The sequence below is a fragment of the Rhinoraja longicauda genome, chromosome 13, assembly GCF_053455715.1.
Source record: "Rhinoraja longicauda isolate Sanriku21f chromosome 13, sRhiLon1.1, whole genome shotgun sequence".
NCBI lineage: Eukaryota > Metazoa > Chordata > Chondrichthyes > Rajiformes > Arhynchobatidae > Rhinoraja > Rhinoraja longicauda.
In genome coordinates, this window is record NC_135965.1 from 47,369,321 (window position 1) to 47,392,223 (window position 22,903).

Sequence of the window (22,903 nt, forward strand, 5' to 3'; positions counted from 1 at the left end):
TCTCCAACTTCAAGTAGCCCCTTGCTTTCCCTCTCTCTCCATCCCCTCCCCATTCCCAGTTCTCCCACCAGTCTTCCTGTCTCCGACTACATTCTATCTCTGTCCCGCCCCCTCCCCTGACATCAGTCTGAAGAAGGGTCTCGACCGGAAACGTCGCCCATTCCTTCACTCCAGAGATGCTGCCTGACCCGCTGAGTTTCTCCAGCATTTTGTGTCTCCCTTGTAAGTCTGGTTTACTGGGGCCATGTACGGTGCTAGTGCTTAAATAGAAGAAGTTAACGCTTAATTCACACTTCCCTCTCCCTTTTGTGAACAGGTGTTGAATCCATTTTACATGTTTCAAATATTCAGCGTGTGTCTCTGGCTATCTGAGGACTATACTGAATATTCCATTGCGCTGATCATCATGTCCTTCATCTCCCTTGCTCTGTCGGTGTACGATGTACAGCAGGTGAGTGTTATCCCACGGAGTTGTTGCAATTTGGGAAGTCTAACACGTGCAGGACCTACACACTGAATGGTCAGGCTCTGGGGAATGTTGTAGAGCAGAGGGATCTATGTGAGCAAGTGCATGGGTTCGTTGAAGGTGGAGTCACAGGGAGAATGGGTGGTCAATAAGGCTTTTGGCACATTGGCCTTCATCAGAGTAGACAGTCCTTTCAGGTGAGGCAGAGGTTCACCTGCACCTCCTCCAAACTCATCTACTGTATCCGCTGTTCCAGGTGTCAACTTCTCTACATCGGCGAGACCAAGCGCAGGCTCGGCGATCGTTTCGTTGAACACGTTCGCCCAGTCCGTCTCAACCAACCTGATCTCCCGGTGGCTCAGCACTTCAACTCCCCCTCCCATTCCCAATCTGACCTTTCTGTCCTGGGCCTCCTCCATTGTCAGAGTGAGGCCCAGCAGAAATTGAAGATTTTGTACTTCACAGCTTTCTGTGTGTACAGCTGACCAGAATGTTTAAATCTTCTGTTGGATAAGAATGTTTTAATTTCCGTTAATTCCACCGTGTGAAACATGACGAATGAATACTGCACGGATGAGGTTGTACTGCAAGAGGCCGAGTGAGTTCACACACTGCTTTACTGTTTGCAGCAATCAATAAAACTCTACAGACTCGTGGAATCCCACAATAACATGACCGTCACAGTCTACAGGAAAAATACAGGTGAGCAACCTTCACTCAAATACAGGTGAGCAACCTTCACTCAAATACAGGTGTTTCATTCAAATACAGGTTTCATTCAAATACAGATGTTTCACTCAAATACAGATGTTTCACTCAAATACACGTGTTTCATTCAAATACAGGTGTTTCATTTAAATACAGGTGTTTCATTCAAATACAGGCGAGCAACCTTCATTCAAATATAGGTTTCATTCAAATACAGGTGTTTCATTCAAATACAGATGTTTCACTCAAATACAGATGTTTCACTCAAATACAAGTGTTTCATTCAAATACAGGTGTTTTATTCAAATACAGGTGTTTTATTCAAATACAGGTGTTTCATTCAAATACAGGTGTTTCACTCAAATACAGGTATTTTGTTCAAACACAGGTGTTTTGTTCAAATACAGGTGTTTCATTCAAATACAGGTGTTTCACTCAAATACAGGTGTTTCGTTCAAATACAGGTGTTTCGTTCAAATACAGGTGAGCAACCTTCATTGCTGATAGTTTGCGTTTGACAGCAGTGGTGCAGCGGGTAGAGCTGCTGCCTTGCAGCGCCGGAGACCCGGGTTAGATCCCGACCGCGGGTGCTGTCTGTGTGGAGTTTGCACGTTCTCCCCGTGACCACGTGGGTTTCCTCCGGGTGCTCCGGTTTCCTCCCACATCCCAAAGACGTGCGGGTTTGCGGGCTAATCGGCCCCTCTGTAGATTGCCCCCTAGTGTGTCGGGAGTGGATGAGAAAGTGGGATAACATAGAACTAGTGTGAACGGGTGATCGCTGGTCGGCGTGGACTCGATGGGCCGAAGGGCCTGTTTGCATGATGTCTCTTTCCATCCAGGTCGAAGGAATATCCACTGGATTCTTGCTTTTTTTAAAGTTTCGTTTAGTTAAAACAAAGCCTTTGGCCCACTGAGTCCGTACAGACCAGCGATCAACCGTTCACACAAGTTCCACGTTATCCCACATTCCCATCCACTCCCTACACACTGGGGGGTAATTTACCGAGAGAAAATTAAGCTACAAACCCACACACTAACACTATCCCACACACACTGGATAATTTTACATTTATACCAAGCCAATTAACCCACAAACCTGTACATCTTTGGAGTGTGGGAGGAAAGCGAAGATCCACTTTCCTCCCACAAGGGCCTGTTTGCATGATGTCTCATGCTCACAGGTGAGGCGGCCCCTTCCAATAAGCTCATCCATCAGAGGAACAGAACCAGGCCACTGGGCCCACCAATAGGCGGCACGGTGGCGCAGCGGTAGAGTTGCTGCCTTACAGCGAATGCAGCGCCGGAGACTCAGGTTCGATCCTGACTGCGGGCGCCGTCTGTACGGAGTTTGTACGCTCTCCCCGTGACCTGCGTGGGTTTTCTCCGAGATCTTCGGTTTCCGCCCACACTCCAAAGACGTGCAGGTTTGTAGGTTAATTGGCTGGGCAAATGTAAAAATTGTCCCTAGTGTGTGTAGGATAGTGTTAGTGTGCGGGGATCGCTGGGCGGCACGGACCCGGTGGGCCGAAGGGCCTGTTTCTGCGCTGTATCTCTAAAAAACAAAATCCTGGAGTAAACCCACGCAGGTCACGGGGAGAAGGTACAAACTCCGTACAGACGGCACATGTGGTCGGGCTGGAAACCGGGTCCCTGGCGCTGTGAGGCAGCAACTCTACCGCTGCGCCACCGTGCTGCCTGGTCCATCTATTCCACCCCAGTTAGTGACGCGCTGATTCCACCTGCAGGCTGCCAGGAGCTGCCGTCCAGCGAGCTGGTACCTGGCGACGTGTTCATCATCAGCGGCAACAAGCAGGTGTTGTGCTGCGACTCCGTGCTGATCCAGGGCGGCTGCATCGTTAACGAGAGCATGCTCACAGGTGAGGCCGCCTCCTCCAATAAGCTCATCCGTCACAGGAACAGAACCAGGCCACTCGGCCCATCAAGTCTACCCTGCCATTCAATCATGGCTGATCCATCTCTCCCTCCTAACCCCATTCTCCTGCCTTCTCCCCGTAACCTCTGACACCCGCACTAATCAACAATCTATCCATGTGTTGGAAGGAACTGCAGATGCTGAAGACAGACACAAAGTGTTGGAGTAACTCAGCGGGTCAGGCAGCATCTGTGGAGAACATGGATAGGTGACGTTTCACAGAGTGCTGGAGGAACTCAGCGGGTCAGGCAGCATCTGTGGAGAACATGGATAGGTGACGTTTCACAGAGTGCTGGAGGAACTCAGCGGGTCAGGCAGCATCTGTGGAGAAAAAGGTGAGAAGAAGTTTATTTTCCTCCAGAGATGCTGCCTGACCCGCTGAGTTACTCCAGCACTCTGTGAAACGTCACCTATCCATGTTCTCCACAGATGCTGCCTGACCCACTGAGTTACTCCAGCACTCTGTGAATCGTCACCTATCCATGTTCTCCACAGGTGCTGCCCGACCACTGAGTTACTCCAGCACTCTGTGTCCATCTTAAAAGTAAGCAAGGTTCTGGATTATGTCAGCAGCCACTCACTGTTGACTGATTGCGTTTCGTTGACGAATCTAATCTTTTATTCTCCGCACAGGTGAGAGTATCCCTATCACAAAGACTCCGTTACCCGACGTCGATGCCCACAGCTGCTGGAACGTGGTGTCTGAGGAGCAAAGGCGGCACGTCCTGTTCTGTGGGACCCAAGTGATTCAGTCCAAGCCCGTCGGCCAGCCCAGCGTGGAAGCTGTGGTCTTCCGCACAGGTCGGTCAAAGAGGCAAGAATGGTTCATTGTCGTGTGTCCCACATAGAACAATGGCATTCTCACTAGCAGCAGCACAACACAATATGGAAGCATGCTACACTGTAAACAATATTATAATAATAACAACAACAATAATATAATAATAATAGTCTACGTAGTTCAGAGCTTATTTGAGGTTGCAGTGTTCAAGAGCCTGATGGTTGCTTGGAAGAAGCTGTTCTTGAACCTGGAGGTCACGGTTTTCAGGCTCCTGTACCTTCTCCCCCGATGGTAGCAGCGAGATGAGAGTGGGGCCAGGGTGGTGTGGGTCAGTGAGAGTGTGGCCAGGGTGGTGTGGGTCAGTGAGAGTGTGGCCAGGGTGGTGTGGGTCAGTGAGAGTGTGGCCAGGGTGGTGTGGGTCAGTGAGAGTGTGGCCAGGGTGGTGTGGGTCAGTGAGAGTGTGGCCAGGGTGGTGTGGGTCAGTGAGAGTGTGGCCAGGGTGGTGTGGGTCAGTGAGAGTGTGGCCAGGGTGGTGTGGGTCAGTGAGAGTGTGGCCAGGGTGGTGTGGGTCAGTGAGAGTGTGGCCAGGGTGGTGTGGGTCAGTGAGAGTGTGGCCAGGGTGGTGTGGGTCAGTGAGAGTGTGGCCAGGGTGGTGTGGGTCAGTGAGAGTGTGGCCAGGGTGGTGTGGGTCAGTGAGAGTGTGGCCAGGGTGGTGTGGGTCAGTGAGAGTGTGGGGCCAGGGTGGTGTGGGTCAGTGAGAGTGTGGCCAGGGTGGTGTGGGTCAGTGAGAGTGTGGCCAGGGTGGTGTGGGTCAGTGAGAGTGTGGCCAGGGTGGTGTGGGTCAGTGAGAGTGTGGCCAGGGTGGTGTGGGTCAGTGAGAGTGTGGCCAGGGTGGTGTGGGTCAGTGAGAGTGTGGCCAGGGTGGTGTGGGTCAGTGAGAGTGTGGCCAGGGTGGTGTGGGTCAGTGAGAGTGTGGCCAGGGTGGTGTGGGTCAGTGAGAGTGTGGCCAGGGTGGTGTGGGTCAGTGAGAGTGTGGCCAGGGTGGTGTGGGTCAGTGAGAGTGTGGCCAGGGTGGTGTGGGTCAGTGAGAGTGTGGCCAGGGTGGTGTGGGTCAGTGAGAGTGTGGCCAGGGTGGTGTGGGTCAGTGAGAGTGTGGCCAGGGTGGTGTGGGTCAGTGAGAGTGTGGCCAGGGTGGTGTGGGTCAGTGAGAGTGTGGCCAGGGTGGTGTGGGTCAGTGAGAGTGTGGCCAGGGTGGTGTGGGTCAGTGAGAGTGTGGCCAGGGTGGTGTGGGTCAGTGAGAGTGTGGCCAGGGTGGTGTGGGTCAGTGAGAGTGTGGCCAGGGTGGTGTGGGTCTCTGATGATGCTGGCTGCCTTTTTGAGGCAGTGACTCCGGTAAAGGGCACAATCATCGATTCTTTTATGGAGTGAAGGAAACTCGGTTGAATGAATGAATGAGTGGGTGATTGAGTGGATGCTCATTTGTCACAGGTGATAGATCACAGTGATATTCTTTGATTTGCGTACACAAGGTATGCAAAGAGTGGCCAGGTGAAGGGCCTGACAAAGTTACAAAGTACCCCCCCACGCTGGGACCTGCTTTGTTCTCCCCCCAACCCTCCCCCTCTCTCATGGCAGTTCCCCCACGACGGGTCCCAGCACCAGAGACCCCGGTTCGACCCTGACCCTGGGTGCTGTCTGCGTGGAGTTTGCATGTTCTCCCTGTGACCGCGTGGGTTTCCTCCGGGTGACAATAGACAATAGGTGCAGGAGGAGGCCATTCGGCCCTTCGAGCCAGCACCGCCATTCAATGTGATCATGGCTGATCATCCACAATCAGTACCCCGTTCCTGCCTTCTCCCCATACCCCCTGACTCCGCTATCCTTAAGAGCTCTATCTAGCTCTCTCTTGAATGCATTCAGAGAATTGGCCTCCACTGCCTTCTGAGGCAGAGAATTCCACAGATTCACAACTCAATGACTGAAAAAGTTTTTCCTCATCTCCGTTCTAAATGGCCTACCCCTTATTCTTAAACTGTGGCCCCTGGTTCTGGACTCCCCCAACATTGGGAACATGTTTCCTGCCTCTAACGTGTCCAACCCCTTAATAATCTTATACGTTCCGATAAGAAACCGGGTGCTCCGGTTTCCTCCCACATCCCAAAGACGTGCGGGTTTGTGGGTTAATTGGGCCTCTGTAAATTGCCGCCTAGTGTGTGGGGAGTGGATGAGAAAGTGAAGGAAAACGTTAAAGAGAGAAACGTTTCTCGCAATGACAAGATCTTTTAGCACATTCCTTCCATACGAAAGCCGGAGGTTCTCTGTTTCAGGTTTCTCCACGAGCAAGGGAGAGTTGGTGAGGTCCATCTTGTACCCAAAGCCCATGGACTTCAAGCTGTACCAAGATGCCTTCCGCTTCCTGATGTGCCTGACCATCATTGCAACCATCGGGATGATCTACTCAGTCTGCATCCTCCTCTTCAATGGTGTAGGTCCACCTCTCACCCAGTGCTCCACCCTGACTCCACACTCGGACATCTACACTCCCACAACAACTCTTACTTTAACTATCATGCCTTGCACTAAACCTTATTCCCTTATCCTGGTAGACACAGAGTGCTGGAGTAACCCAGCGGGTCAGGCAGCATCTGTGGAGAACATGGACATGGAACATGGGGGAGACCAGAACCAGGGGCCGCAGTTTAAGAATAAGGGGTAGGCCATTTAGAACGGAGATGAGGAAAACCTTTTTCAGTCAGAGAGTTGTGAATCTGTGGAATTCTCTGCCTCAGAAGGCAGTGGAGGCCAATTCTCTGAATGCATTCAAGAGAGAGCTGGATAGAGCTCTTAAGGATAGCGGAGTCAGGGGGTATGGGGAGAAGGCAGGAACGGGGTACTGATTGAGAATGATCAGCCATGATCACATTGAATGGCGGTGCTGGCTCGAAGGACCGAATGGCCTCCTCCTGCACCTATTGTCTATTGGATAGGTGACGTTTCACAGAGTGCTGGAGTAACTCAGCGGGTCAGGCAGCATCTCGGAAGAGAATCAGTCTGAAGAAGGGTCTCGGCTCGAAACGTCACCCATTCCTTCTCTCCCGAGATGCTGCCTGACCCGCTGAGTTACTCCAGCATTTTGTGTCGACCTTCGATTTAAACCAGCATCTGCAGTTCTTTTTCCTATTCCCTTATCCTGCATCTATACACTGTGACGGCTCGGTTGTAATCATGCATTGTCTTATGCCGACTGGTTAGCGCGCAACAAAAGCTTTTCACTGTACCTCGGCACACGTGACAATAAACTAAACTGAACAGAACTCATCGCACACGCACACGCACACGCACACGCACACGCACACGCACACGCACACGCACACGCACAGAGCAGTGAGTGGCTGAAACTCCTGCTCCGTCTCCCTCTCACAAACCCTGCTGGCTGCTTCTGGTACACAAGGTCATTAGGGATAGGTGCAGAATTAGGCCATTCGGCCCATCAAGTCTACTCTGCCTTTCAATCATGGCTGATCTATCTCTCCCTCCTAACCCCATTCTCCTGCCTTCTCCCCATAACCTCTAAACATAGAAACATAGAAAATAGGTGCAGGAGTAGGCCATTCGGCCCTTCGAGTCTGCACCGCCATTCAATATGATCATGGCTGATCATCCAGCTCAGTAACCTGTACCTGCCTTCTCTCCATACCCCCTGATCCCTTTAGCCACAAGGGCCACATCTAACTCCCTCTTAAATATAGCCAATGAACTGGCCTCAACTACCTTCTGTGGCAGAGAATTCCACAGACTCACCACTCTCTGTGTGAAGAAATGTTTTCTCATCTCGGTCCTAAAAGACTTCCCCCTTATCCTTAAGCTGTGACCTCTGGTTCTGGACTCCCCCAACATCAGGAACAATCTTCCCGCATCTAGCCTCTCCAACCCCTTAAGAATTTAATATGTTTCAATAAGATCCCCCCTCAGTCTTCTAAATTCCAGCGAGTACAAGCCGAGTCTATCCAGTCTTTCTTCATATGAAAGTCCTGCCATCCCAGGGATCAATCTGGTGAACCTTCTCTGTTCTCCCTCTAAGGCTAGAATATCTTTCCTCAGATTAGGAGACAAAACTGTACACAATACTCCAGGTGCGGTCTCACCAAGGCCCTGTACAACTGCAGCAGAACCTCACTGCTCCTAAAATCCATGCAAATCAAGAATCTATCTATCTCTGCCTTAAAAATATCCACTGACTTGGCCTCCACAATCCCACAGATTCAACACCCTCTGGCTGAAGAAATTTCTCCTCGTCTCCTTCCTATAAGAACGTCCTTTAACTCTGAGGCCGTGCCCTCTGGCCCCAGACTCTCCCACACTACATCCATCTTTGCCGCGGCGTTGCTGTTTGCCATGTGTTGGGTTTGCTCGGGGGTTACTGACTGACTTGACCCTTGTGTTGAAGGTGGCGACGGGCAAGGTTGTGCGGAAGGCCCTGGACGTGATAACCATCGCTGTCTCCCCTGCCCTGCCGGCCGCGGTCACCATCGGCATCATCTACTCCCAGGGAAGACTGAAGAAGAAGGGCATCTTCAGCATTAGCCCGCAGAGGATCAACATTTGTGGCCAGTTGAATCTGATCTGCTTTGACAAGGTACGCCTACGATGCATAAAGAAAGCCAATGGCACGTGGGCCTTCATCGCCAGAGGAGTTGAGTTTAGGAGCAAGGAGGTCCTACTGCAGTTGTACAGGGCCCTGGTGAGACCTCACCTGGAGTATTGTGTGCAATTTTGGTCTCCTAATTTGAGGAAGGACATTCTTGCTATTGAGGGAGTGCAGTGTAGACAATAGACAATAGGTGCAGGAGGAGGCCATTCGGCCCTTCGAGCCAGCACCCCCATTCAATGTGTTCATGTCTGATCATTCTCAATCAGTACCCCGTTCCTGCCTTCTCCCCATACCCCCTGACTCCGCTATCCTTAAGAGCTCTATCTAGCTCTCTCTTGAATGCATTCAGAGAATTGGCCTCCACTGCCTTCTGAGGCAGAGAATTCCACATATTCACAACTCTCTTACTGAAAAGGTTTTACCCCATTTCCGTTCTAAATGGCCTACCCCTTATTCTTAAACTGTGGCCCCTTGTTCTGGACTCCCCCAACATTGGGAACATGTTTCCTGCCTCTAATAATAATAATAATAATATTCATTTATTGTCATTGCAACGAGTACAACGAAATTAAAAAACAGCCAATCCTGACGGTGCGTACAAACATATATGCAATAAATGCAAAAACAAATAAATACATAAATACAATTAAATTAAGTACAAGATTTTTTAACGGTGTTGCCTAGTGCACAGGTAGTGTTCAGTTCTCGTATGGCCCTGGGGTAAAAACTGTTCTTAAGTCTGTTTGTTCGGGATTTGATTGACCTGAAACGTCGACCAGAGGGCAGATGAACAAACAGACGGTGGCCGGGGTGGGATGGATCTTTTATTATTTTGCCTGCTCTACTGAGGCAGCGTAGGCTGAACAGGTGCTCCAGGGAGGGCAGTGAGCAGCCGATGATTTTCTGGGCCGTCGTGATGACCCTCTGAAGGGCCTTCCTGTCCTTTTCTGAGCAGCTGGCATACCATGTGGTTATACAGTATGCCAGCACACTCTCGATGGAGCAGCGATAGAAGGACAACATGAGCTTCTCCTGCAGGTTGGTTTTCCTGAGGATCCTCAGGAAGTGGAGTCTCTGCTGTGCCTTCTTTACTGTGGTGATGGTGTTCAACCCCTTAATAATCTTATGCGTTTCGATAAGATCCCCTCTCATCCTTCTAAATTCCAGTGTATACAAACCTAGTCGCTCCAGTCTTTCAACATATGACAGTCCCGTCATTCCGGGAATTAACCTAGTAAACCTACGCTGCACGTCGGTTCACCAGGTTAATTCCCGGGATGGCGGGACTGACATATGATGACAGAATGGGTCGACTGGGCTTGTGTTCACTGGAATTTAGAAGGATGAGAGGGGATCTTATGGAAACATATAAAATTCTTAAAGGATTGGACAGGCTGGATGCAGGAAAAATGTTGCCAAGTTTGCGTGTGACACAACCCTGATTGGACTGATCCAGGATGGGGAGGAATCTGCCTACAGAGGGGAAGTGACATAGCTGGCGTCCTGGTGCCATCGCAACAACCTGGAGCTCAATGCTCTCAAGACAGTGGAACTAATTGTAGACTTTCGAAGAGTTCCCCCTCCCCTCCCCCCACTCACCATCAACAACACCACAGTCACATCTGTGGAGTTCTTTAAGTTCCTTGGAACCATCATCTCCAGGGACCTTAAATGGGGGGCACCATCGACTCCACAGTCAAAAAGGCCCAACAGAGGATGTACTTCCTGCGGCAACTGAAGAAACACAATCTGCCACAGGCAATGATGGTCCAATTCTATACTGCTCTCATTGAGTCCGTCCTCACCTTCTCCATCATGGTCTAGTTTGGCTCAGCCACCAAGCACCACATCCGGAGGCTGCAACGGATCGTTCGCACAGCTGAGAAGGTTGTTGGTTGCAACCTTCCCCCCCATTGACGAACTGTACACTGCAAGGGCCGGGAAGCGAGCGGGCAAGATCATCTCTGACCCCTCTCACCCTGGCCACAAACTCTTCGAAGCACTTCCCTCTGGAAGGCGACTCCGGACTGTCAAAGCAGCCACAGCCAGACATAAAAACAGCTTTTTTTTCCAAGGGTGATAGTTCTACCCAATAACCAAATTCTGTAGTCTCTTTTTTGTTCTGGTTTATTTTCACCCACATGTTTAGACCATAATGGTTTATCCTTATTGTTTTGATGTGTTTATGGTTTATTCTTCATTGTTAACTGTATGTTTGTGTTGTCATTTGTGAGCGGAGCACCAAGGCACATTCCTTGTATGTGCACATACTTGGCCAATAAACTTATTCATTCATTCATTCATGTTGGGGGAGTCCAGAAACAGGGGTCACAGTTTAAGAATAAGGGGTAGGCCATTTAGGACTGAGATGAGGAAAAACTTTTTCACCCAGAGAGTTGTGAATCTGTGGAATTCTCTGCCATAGAAGGCAGTGGAGGCCAATTCACTTGATGTTTTCAAGAGAGAGTTAGATTTAGCTCTTAGGGCTAATGGAATCAAGGGATATGGGGAGAATGTGTTGGAAAAAAAACTGCAGATGCTGGTATAAATCGAAGGTAGACACAAAATGCTGGAATAACTAAGTGGGTCAGGCAGCATCTCGGGAGAGAAGGAATGGGTAATGTTTTGGGTCGAGACCCTTCTTCAGACTGATATGGGGAGAAAGCAGGAACGGGTACTGATTTTAGATGATCAACCATGATCATCTTGAATGGCGGTGCTGGCTCGAAGGGCCGAATGGCCTCCTCCTGCACCTATTTTCAATGTTTCTCTGATACTTTAATTTGATTATTACTTTACTTTAAACCTCAGAGATACAGCGTGGAAACAGGCCCTTCGGCCCACCGAGTTTGTGCCGACCAGTGATCCCTGCCCCCTAGCACTATCCGACACACTGTAGAATTTACTACTTTACCAAAGCTAATTAGCCTACAAACCTGCACATCTTTGGCACGGACCCGGTGGGCCGAAAGGCCTGTTTCCACGCTGTATCTCTAAAGTCTAAAGACCAACAATCACTAGTTCTAACTCACACACTGGGGACAAATTTACAGAAGTAAATTAACCTACAAACCTGTACGTCTTTGGAGTGTGGGAGGAAACCGGAGCACCCGGAGAAAACCCACGCAGGTCACGGGGAGAACGTACTATCTCCGTACAGACACACTTGTAGCTTGGATGGAACCCGGGTCCCTAGCGCTGTGAGGCAGCAACTCTACCGCTGCCTGACCTGCTGAGTTACTCCAGCACTTTGTGTCTATCTTCGGTGTAAACCAGCACCTGCAGTTCCTTCCCACACATTGAGCATTTGGGCGCTGGTTACACAAAGCATGATTCAGGCACGGATGGTCACCATGTTGCATGTAATATATTGGTTTATGTGTGTGAATAGTTTCATCATATTGATATGATATTTCCATGCTGCATACAGACTGGAACTCTGACTGAGGATGGACTGGACCTGTGGGGCCTGGCCACTACTAAAGGAAAAGGGTAGGTCCTCTTCAACTGATTGAACAAACGTTGTAAAAGTTTCCGGTTTTTGGGCGGTCACGGTGGCGCAGCGGTCGAGTTGCTGCCTCACGGCGCCAGAGACCCGGGTTCCATCCCGACTACGTGTGTTTGTACAATAAGTATAAGAAAATAACTGCAGATGCTGGTACAAATCGAAGGTATTTATTCACAAAATGCTGGAGTAATTCAGCAGGTCAGGCAGCATCTCGGGAGAGAAGGAATGGGTGACGTTTCGGGTCGAGACCCTTCTTCAGACTGATGTCAGAGGGGCGGGACAAAGGAAGGATATAGGTGGGAGACAGGAAGATAGAGGGAGATCTGGGAAGGAGGAGGGGAAGAGAGGGACAGAGGAACTATCTAAAGTGGGAGAAGTCAATGTTCATACCACTGGGCTGCAAACTGCCCAGGCGAAATATGAGGTACGGGTGTTTGTACGTTCTCCCCGTGACCTACGTGGGTTTTCTCCGGGTGCTCCGGTTTCCTCCCACACTCCAGAGACGTACAGGTTTGTATGTTGATTGGCTTTGGTAAATTGTCTCTAGTGTGTGTAGGATAGTGTTAGTGTTCGGGGATCGCTGGTCGGCGCGGACCCGGTGGGCCGAAGGGCCTGCTTCCGCGCTGTATCTTTAAACTAAAGTAAAATTTGCTAGAATTGTCAGAAACTTTTTTAAGAAATGCATTTGTGGTTAGTTTTGGCACAAATGCGTTGTGTGGGTCTCCCACACTGTGCCCATCCACAAGAACCCCTTCATAATGTAGTAACTGTCTGAAGAAGGGTCCTAACCTAACACGTCACCTATCCATGTTCTCCACAGATGCTGCCTGACCCGCTGAGTTACTCCAGCACTCTGTGAAACGTCACCCATCCATGTTCTCCACAGATACTGCCTGACCCGCTGAGTTACTCCAGCACTCTGGGTCTACCTTCAGCCCATCAGTGTCTGTGCTGACCCACATGAATTAGCTGTTTGCACTCCCCTGTGTCTTTGTTGTAGCACAGTCTACTGTAGATGTGTTGATGGCCTGTTGGTGATGAGATGTTTCTTACTGGCCAGGTTACAGAGTATACTGAGGTTCAGCACTGGGGTAAGGTTGCCTTGGGGGCCTTTCTTCGGGGCCATGGCCAGCTGCCACTCTCTGGTGCTTCTGGACAACACTCTACAGGGAGACCCCCTCGACCTAAAGATGTTCCAGACCACGGGCTGGGTAAGCTACCGGCTGTTCACATTGACCCACCGCCTCGTGCTTATCGCTGTCAATTGTCAATTTAATTCATCGGTTTGCAGAAGAGCATCCTTCTAGTTTTAATCTTAGAAGTACAACATGGAAACAGGCCCTTCAGCCCACTGAGTCCATGCTGGCCACAGGGTAGAGCTGCTGCCTCACAGCGCCAGAGACCCGGGTTCCATCCCGACTACGGGTGCTGCCTGTACGGAGTTTGTACGTTCTCCCCGTGACCTGCGTGGGACTTCTCCTGGTGCTCCGGTTTCATTCCGCACTCCAAAGACGTGCAGGTTTGTAGGTTAATTGGCTTCCGTAAATTGTCACTGGTGTGTAAGATTGTGTTAGTGTGTGGGGATCGCTGGTCGGCGTAAACTCGGTGGGTCGAATGGCCCGCTGCCACACTGTATCTCTAAACTAGACTAAGCTGTCAGGTTCTGAGTTGTGTTATGATTGATAACCATGTTAAGTATTTAAGAAATCGTTGTCTTTAAGTATGTTCAGGTTTAGGCTTATTATTGTCCTGTGTACCAAGGTTACAGCGAAAAGCTTTGTTCTGCGTGCTGTCCAAACAGGTCAGATATACCAACCAGAAATACAATCAGGTCAAACTCACATACAACAGGTGGAGCAAAGGGGAAGGATATAGTTCTCAGCATTGTAGCGCATCAGTTCCACAGACAAAGTCCAATGTCCGCAATGGGGTAGAGGTGAATCGGACAGTGCCCTAGCTTATGGAAGGGCCGTTCAGAAGCCCGATAACAGAGGGGAAGACCATTAATGGATCTGTTGACCTGGACAAGGTGGATACAATCTGAAACCAGTGTATTTATAGGTAAACTGTAACATAGAAACATAGATAGGTGCAGGAGGAGCCCATTTGGCCCTTTGAGCCAGCACGGCCATTCATTGTGATCGTGGCTGATCATCCACAATCAGTGACCTTCTCCCTTTTATTCAATACAGGAGATAGAAGAAAATACCGTCTTAAAACATCAAACTGAGGATGCACATTCATTCATTGTGAAACCTGGACCCACAGCTTACAAGGTGAACAATGTGAACTAGAAGTGTTGTGTCACAAAACCAACAATGTTTAATTCATCCCAAATATAATATGTTCAGTGTAGTTTATTGTCACGTGTACCGAGGTACAGTGAAAAGCTTTTGTTTCGTGCTAACCAGTCAGCGGAAAGACGATGCATGATTACAATCGAGCACGTTCACAGTGGACCGATACACGATAAGGGAATAACATTTAGTACTTGATAAAGGCCAGTAAAGTCCAATCAAAGATAGTCCGAGGGTCACCAATGAGGTAGATAGTAGTTCAGCACTGCTCTCTGGTTGCGGTAGGATGGTTCAGTTGCCTGATAACAGCCGGGAAGAAACTGCCCCTGAATCTGGAGGTGTGTGTGTTCACACTTCTGTACCTCTTGACCCGATGGGAGAGGGGAGAAGACTGGGGGGTCTACCATCTACTAGTAGGTAAGTGCATTGCTTCCTTTGAACATCAATGGTTCCCAATAAGTCATCAATTCAGATTTAGATTTAGAGATACAGCGCGGAAACAGGCCCTTCGGCCCACCGGGTCCGCGCCGCCCAGCGATCCCCGCACACTAACACTATCCTACACCCTAGGGACAATTTTTACATTTGCCCAGCCAATTAACCTACATACCTGCACGTCTTTGGAGTGTGGGAGGAAACCAAAGATCTCGGAGAAAACTCACGCAGGTCACGGGGAGAACGTACAAACTCCGTCCAGACGGCGCCCGTAGTCAGGATCGAACCTGAGTCTCCGGCGCTGCATTCGCTGTGAGGCAGCAACTCTACCGCTACGCCACCGTGCCGCCCATGGGATAAGTCAACAGTCAAGAGTGTTTTGTTGTCATTTGTCCCAGATAGAACAATGACATTCTTATCTGACCCTTCCATATCTTGTGCCTCCCTCCCCCCGACTCTCATTCTGAAGAAGAGTCTCGACCAGAAACGTCACCTATCCATGTTCTCCAGAGATGCTGCCTGACCCTCTGAGTTACTCCAGCACTCTGTGAAACGTCACCTATCCATGTTCTCCAGAGATGCTGCCTGACCCTCTGAGTTACTCCAGCACTCTGTGTCTACCTTCAATGCCAACGTCCTTTGTCTATTATTTATGCTCTACTGATTCTGGAGCAAACATGTAATGAGCCTCAGGATACGTCTCACAGTCATAGAGTCATGGAGTCAAACAGTGTGGAAACCGACCCTTTGGCCCAACTTGCCCACACCGACCAACATGTCCCACAACACGGACCACTGTGCAGGTCTTTAGTTTAGTTTAGTTTAGAGATACAGCGCAGAAACAGGCCCTTCGGCCCACCGGGTCCGCGCCGCCCAGCGATCCCCGCACATTAACACTATCCTACACCCACTAGGGACAATTTTTACATTTACCAAGCCAATTAACCTACAAACCTGCACGTCTTTGGAGTGTGGGAGGAAACCGAAGATCTCGGAGAAAACCCACGCACTTCACGGGGAGAACGTACAAACGTACAAACTCCGTACAGACAGCGCCCGTCAGTCAGGATGGAACCCGGGTCACCGGCGCTACGTTCGCTGTAAGGCGGCAACTCTACCGCTGCGCCACCGTGACTGCCCTGCTGGGGAGTGGACTTTTGTGAAGGTGTTTGCGCTGTTACATGTTGCAGGTGTCAAAGGAGGGGATTGTTGTCCTGAAGCAATACCCATTCTCATCCAAACTCCAGAGAATGTCCGTCGTTACCCAGGTGATCGGCAAGGGAAGTTTGTCCATCTACGTGAAGGGGGCTCCCGAAATGGTCGTCCGCCTCTGCAAATCCCAAACAGGTGAGAACCCAGGGGAGAGAGGGAACGAGGCAGGGGAGAGAGAGAGGGAATGAGGCAGGGAGAGAGAGAGGGAACGAGGCAAGGGAGAGAGAGAGGGAACGAGGCAGGGGAGAGAGAGAGGGAACGAGGCAAGGGGAGAGAGAGGGAACAAGGCCGGGAGAGAGAGAGGGAACAAGGCAAGGGGAGAGAGAGAGGGAACGAGAGGGGGAGAGAGAGAGGGAACGAGGCAGGGAGAGAGAGAGGGAACGAGGCAAGGGAGAGAGAGAGGGAACGAGAGGGGGAGAGAGAGAGGGAACGAGGCAGGGAGAGAGAGAGGGAACGAGGCAAGGGAGAGAGAGAGGGAACGAGAGGGGGAGAGAGAGAGGGAACGAGGCAGGGAGAGAGAGAGGGAACGAGGCAAGGGAGAGAGAGAGGGAACGAGAGGGGGAGAGAGAGAGGGAACAAGGCAAGGGGAGAGAGAGAGGGAACGAGAGGGGGAGAGAGAGAGGGAACGAGGCAGGGAGAGAGAGAGGGAACGAGGCAAGGGAGAGAGAGAGGGAACGAGAGGGGGAGAGAGAGAGGGAACGAGGCAGGGAGAGAGAGAGGGAACGAGGCAAGGGAGAGAGAGAGGGAACGAGAGGGGGAGAGAGAGAGGGAACAAGGCAAGGGGAGAGAGAGAGGGAACGAGAGGGGGAGAGAGAGAGGGAACGAGGCAGGGAGAGAGAGAGGGAACGAGGCAAGGGAGAGAGAGAGGGAACAAGGCCGGGAGAGAGAGAGGGAACAAGGCAAGGGGAGAGAGAGAGGGGGAATGAGGCAAGGGGAGAGAGAGAGAGAGGGAACGAGGCAGGGAGAGAGAGAGGGAACAAGGCAGGGAGAGAGAGAGGGAACGAGAGGGGGAGAGAGAGAGGGAACGAGGCAGGGAAGACAATAGACAATAGACAATAGACAATAGGTGCAGGAGGAGGCCATTCAGCCCTTCGAGCCAGCACCGCCATTCAATGCGATCATGGCTGATCACTCTCAATCAGTACCCCGTTCCTGCCTTCTCCCCATACCCCCTCACTCCGCTATCCTTAAGAGCTCTATCCAGCTCTCTCTTGAGAGCATCCAACGAACTGGCCTCCACTGCCTTCTGAGGCAGAGAATTCCACACCTTCACCACTCTCTGACTGAAAAAGTTCTTCCTCATCTCCGTTCTAAATGGCCTACCCCTTATTTTTAAACTGTGGCCCCTTGTTCTGGACTCCCCCAACATTGGGAACATGTTTCCTGCCTCTAATGTGTCCAATCCCCTAATTATCTTATACGTTTCAATAAGATCCCCCCTCATTCTTCTAAATTCCAGTGTATACAAGCCCAATCGCTCCAGCCTTTCAACATACGACAGTCCCGCCATTCCGGGAATTAACCTAGTGAACCTACGCTGCACGCCCTCCATAGCAAGAATATCCTTCCTCAAATTTGGAGACCAAAACTGCACACAGTACTCCAGGTGCGGTCTCACCAGGGCCCGGTACAACTGTAGAAGGACCTCTTTGCTCCTATACTCAACTCCTCTTGTTATGAAGGCCAACATGCCATTGGCTTTCTTCACTGCCTGCTGTACCTGCATGCTTCCTTTCATTGACTGATGCACTAGGACACCCAGATCTCGTTGAACTCCCCCTCCTCCTAACTTGACACCATTCAGAGAGAGAGGGAATGAGGCAAAGGAGAGAGAGAGGGAACGAGGCAGGGAAGAGAAAGAGGGAATGAGGCAGGGGAGAGACAGAACGTGTCAGGGGAGAGAGAGAGGGAACAGGGCAAGGGAGACACCGAGGGAACGAGAGGGGGAGAGAGGGAACGAGAGGGGGAGAGAGGGAACGAGAGGGGGAGAGAGGGAACGAGAGGGGGAGAGAGGGAACGAGAGGGGGAGAGAGGGAACGAGAGGGGGAGAGAGGGAACGAGAGGGGGAGAGAGGGAACGAGAGGGGGAGAGAGGGAACGAGAGGGGGAGAGAGGGAACGAGAGGGGGAGAGAGGGAACGAGAGGGGGAGAGAGGCAGGGGAGAGAGGGAACAGGCATTGTGGGCTGAAGGGCCTGTTCGTGTGCTGTACTGTTCTTTGTTCCACGTTGTAACTTATTATTTTGGATAGTGTTTCAGATGTTCTTCGTTGCGTTGGTTCTGTGTAGCGGAGGCGAGGGGGGATAGGTAACAGCGGCTTGCTGCATTAACCTTGGGCTGTGCTGTCTTCTGCAGTCCCACGCACTTTCTCGAGGGAACTCCAGCGCTACACGAAGCAGGGGTTCCGCGTCATTGGGTTTGCCTTCAAATGCATTTGGGACGGCAGTACCGTGAGTGTGGGCAGCTTAACGAGGTTAGCCGCCCGCCGACTACACGACACGACACGACACGACACGACACGACACGACACGAGACAAGACCATACCATGCCACACCACACCATACCAACCCACGCCATTCCAAACCACACCATACCATGCTAAACCATACCATACCACACCATACCGTACCATATCATACCACACTATACCATGCCAAACCACACCACACCATACCACACAATGCCAACCCACACCATGCTAAACCATACCATGCTAAACCATACCACACCACACCATACCATATCATACTACACTATACCATGCCAAACCACACCATACCACAACATACCACACTATACCATACCATCCCATACCACACCATGCCATACCACGCCACACCTTACCATGCCATATCACACCATACCATACCATACCATGCCATGCCATGCTGTACCGTACCATACCATGCCGTACTATACCGTACCACACCGTACCATACCATATGACACAATATGATATGATACGAGATGATTACATACCATACTGTATGGTACGGTGTGATGCGATACGACACGATGCGATGGAACTTTATTTATTCCAGGAGGGAAATTGGTCTGTCAACCGTCATAATACACAACAACACACACGAAACATGAATGTAAAGTGACGAGTGGAAAGGATTGGGGGATGTGCGAAGTTTGGGGGGGAGGGGGGGACGAGGGAGGGGGGGGGGAGGGGGGAGTCAGTCTCAGTGTCAGTCTACCCCACGACAGGAGGGGGAGGGGTTGTACAGTGTGACAGCCACAGGGAAGAAGAATCTCCTGTGTTGTTCGTTCTGTGCTGCATCTTGGTGGGACCAGTCTGTTGCTGAAGGTGCTCCCCAGGTTGACCAGTGTGTCATGGAGGGGGTGAGCTGTATTGTCCAGGATGCTCCACAGTTTGAGGAGCGCCCTCTCCTCCAAGAACCCCTCCCGTGAATCCAGCCCCACCCCCAGGACGGAGCCAGCATGGACACGATGGTCTTCTGACGGCCTGTTAATCACACTCATTGAGTGATGGATCAGCAAAATGTATCAAAGGCACTCGCTAATCGACAATGGGCACCTTGGCACCTTGTCGGCAGATAAAGCTGTAAATTGTCCCTAGTGTGTGTAGGATAGTGTTAGTGTGCGGGGATCGCTGGTCGGCACGGACCCGGTGGGCCGAAGGGCCTGTTTCCGCGCTGTATCTCTAAACTAAACTAAACTAAATGCTGGAGTAACTCAGCGGGACAAGCAGCGTCTCTGGAGAGAAGGAATGGGTGACGTTTCAGGTCGAGACCCTTCTTCAGACTGGGGGCGTCACCCATTCCTTCTCTCCAGAAATGCTGCCTGTCCCGCTGAGTTACAATAGACAATAGGTGCAGGAGTAGGCCATTCGGCCCTTCGAGCCAGCACTGCCATTCACCGTGATCATGGCTGATCATTCACAATCAGTACCCCGTTCCTGCCTTCTCCCCATACCCCTTGACTCTGCTATCTTTAAGAGGATCTAACTCTCTCTTGAAAGCATCCAGAGAATTGGCCTCCACTGCCTTCTGTGGCAGAGAGTTCCACAGATTTACAACTCTCTGGGTGAAAAGGTTTTTCCTCGTCTCTGTTCTAAAAGGCCTACCCCTTATTCTTAGACTGTGGCCCCCCGGTTCTGGACTCCCCCAACATTGGGAACATGTTTCCTGCCTGGAACTGTAAGCAGAGTCATGAGGAAGATCATCCATAAAAGACAAGACTCGGAACATGTTTAGATACATATTAAACATTGCTTTTGTCCAATTTTCCAAAGGGAAGATGTGGAATCTGACTTGATATTCCTTGGGCTATTGATTCTGGAAAACAAACTGAAGCCCCAAACCACACCAGTCTTACTGGAGCTGTCTAAGGCCAGGATTCGGACAGTAATGATCACAGGTACGTAGCAGGTTTAGCTTTTGTACTCTTCCACTGGCACGGGCGACACGGTGGCACAGCGGTAGAATTGCTGCCTCACAGCGAATGCAGCGCCGGAGACCCAGGTTCCATCCCGACCACGGGCGCCGTCTGTACGGAGTTTGTACGTTCTCCCCGTGACCTGCGTGGGTATTCTCCGAGATCTCCGGTTTCCTCCCACACTCCAAAGACGTGCAGGTTTGTAGGTTAATTGGCCTGGTAAATGTAAAAATTGAACCTCGTGTGTGTAGGATAGCGTTAGTGTGCGGGGATCGCTGGTCGGCGCGGACCCGGTGGGCCGAAGGGCCTGTTTCCGCGCTGTATCTCCAAACTAACGTTCGCATCAAGCAGCTGAGCTACAACGGTCACAGGAGGTTGACGGGAATGGTCCCGGGCTGAATGGGTTAACGTATGATGAGCGTTTGAGCGCTCTGGGCCTTTACTCGCTGGAGTTTATTGCAGATGGAATATCGTGTAGCCAAGTGTGGAATCATGTGCTTTGGTGGTAGGAATAAAGGCGTAGACCATTTGCTAAATGGGGAGAGAATCCAGAAATCGGTGGATGAAAGAGGCTTGGGAGTGCTGGTGCTGGATTCCCCAAACGTTAATCTGCAAGTCGAATCTGCCGTAAAGAAAGCAAATGCAATGCTGGCATTTATTTCAAGAGGGCGTGTATACAAAAACAGGGATGTAATGCTGAGGCTCGATAAGGCACCGGTCAGATTTGGAGCATTGTGAGCAGTTTTGGGCCCCATATCTGAGGAAGGATGTGCTGGCTCTGGAGAGGGTCCAGAGGAGGTTTACAAGAACCATCCCAGGAATGAGTGGGTTAACCTACGATGAGCGTTTGTCGGCACTGGGCCTGCACTCACTGGAGTTTAGAAGGATGAGGGGGGACCTCATTGAAACGTACAGAATAATGAAAGGCCTGGATAGAGTGGATGTGGAGAGATTATTCCACAAGGGGGAGAGTCTAGGACCAGAGGGCACAGCCCCAGAATAAAAGGATGTACCCTTAGGAAGGAGATGAGGAGGAATTTATTTTGCCTGGGGTTGGTGAATCTGTGGGATTTGTTGCCACAGAAGGCTGTGAAGGCCAAGTCAGTGGGTATTTTTAAAGTGCAGATTGACAGATTCCTGATTAGTACGGGTGTCAGGGGTTATGGGGAGAAGGGAGGAGAATGGGGTTAGGAGGGAGAGATAGATCAGCCATGATTGAATGGCGGAGTAGACCTGATGGGCCGAATGGCCTAATTCTGCTCCTATCACTTATGAACTTACCAGGAAGGTCTCAGCTTCAGTCTTTGACTGCACCAACTAGCCACGTGCAGAAGAGATAAAATGTAGAAACAAGGAACTGCAGATCCTGGTTTATAAAAAAAGAAGTGCTGGAGTAACTCAGCGAGTCAGGCAGCATCTGCGGAGAACATGGATAGGTGACGTTTCACAGAGTGCTGGAGTAACTCAGCGGGACAGGCAGCATCTGTGGGGAACGTGGATAGGTGACGTTTCACAGAGTGCTGGAGTAACTCAGCGAGTCAGGCAGCATCTGTGGAGAACATGGATAGGTGACGTTTCACAGAGTGCTGGAGTAACTCAGCGGGTCAGGCAGCATCTGCGGAGAACGTGGATAGGTGACGTTTCACAGAGTGCTGGAGTAACTCAGCGGGTCAGGCAGCATCTGTGGGGAACGTGGATAGGTGACGTTTTGGTGCAGGCCCCTTCAGACTGATGGAGTGGGGGCGGGGGTGAAAGCTGTAACAGAGAGGTGGGGACGGGACAAAGGCTGGCAAGTGATGATGACGATGATGATGATGATGACGATGATGATGATGATGATGATGATGAGGATGATGATGATGATGATGATGTTGACGATGATGATGATGACAACGACGATGATGATGATGAAGACGATGATGATGATGATGATGATGATGATGACGATGATGATGACGATGATGAGGATGCTTATTTATTGTCACTAGTACCTAGTGAGTGTCAGTGAGCTTCTTTGATTGTGCACACACAGTACACGAGTCACCACAAAGGTGCCGACAAAGTTCCACAAAGTACTCCGTCCTTCTTCCCCCAGGGACTATCTGAAGTAAATAAATGAGACAGCTAGGTGCTTGTGTTGCTTTCATTGGGCGGAGTTGAAGGTGTGCTTGTTTTGCGCAGGGGATAACCTCCAGACCGCTGTCACAGTGGCCAGGAACTCTGGCATGATCCCAATGGCCCACAGAGTCATCCTGGTCGAAGCCTCAAAGGCAAAGATGTCTGGCACTGCCGTGGTCAGCTGGAGAGTGGTGGAGAATGGCAAGGATCATCGTCCGTCCCCTGCAGGTGTAAGTACCGGGGGAATATCAGATGCTGGGCTTCACAACAGTGGTTGTGTAGGAAGGAACAATACAATACAATACAATATATCTTTATTGCCATTGTGCAGGGGTACAACGAGATTGGGAACGCGCCTCCCATACGATGCAATAAATTAATTAGCTAGTCAG

The 22,903-nt window shown here is 50.7% G+C and overlaps 1 protein-coding gene across 1 annotated transcript in view; it reads left to right on the forward strand.

Annotated features, from left to right (window-relative positions):
- The window catches only part of LOC144599297 (putative cation-transporting ATPase 13A4), a 56,921-nt gene that overhangs the window by 14,893 nt on the left and 19,125 nt on the right, over positions 1-22,903 (forward strand). The window contains exons 7-19 of the mRNA XM_078410082.1: positions 317-451; positions 1,096-1,168; positions 2,920-3,051; positions 3,741-3,908; positions 6,216-6,373; positions 8,336-8,524; positions 11,970-12,031; positions 13,108-13,258; positions 14,240-14,323; positions 15,970-16,126; positions 18,344-18,461; positions 20,251-20,375; positions 22,575-22,741. Of these exons, the coding sequence (XP_078266208.1) occupies positions 317-451; positions 1,096-1,168; positions 2,920-3,051; positions 3,741-3,908; positions 6,216-6,373; positions 8,336-8,524; positions 11,970-12,031; positions 13,108-13,258; positions 14,240-14,323; positions 15,970-16,126; positions 18,344-18,461; positions 20,251-20,375; positions 22,575-22,741 (1,719 nt within the window). The remainder of the gene's footprint in view (positions 1-316; positions 452-1,095; positions 1,169-2,919; positions 3,052-3,740; positions 3,909-6,215; positions 6,374-8,335; positions 8,525-11,969; positions 12,032-13,107; positions 13,259-14,239; positions 14,324-15,969; positions 16,127-18,343; positions 18,462-20,250; positions 20,376-22,574; positions 22,742-22,903) is intronic.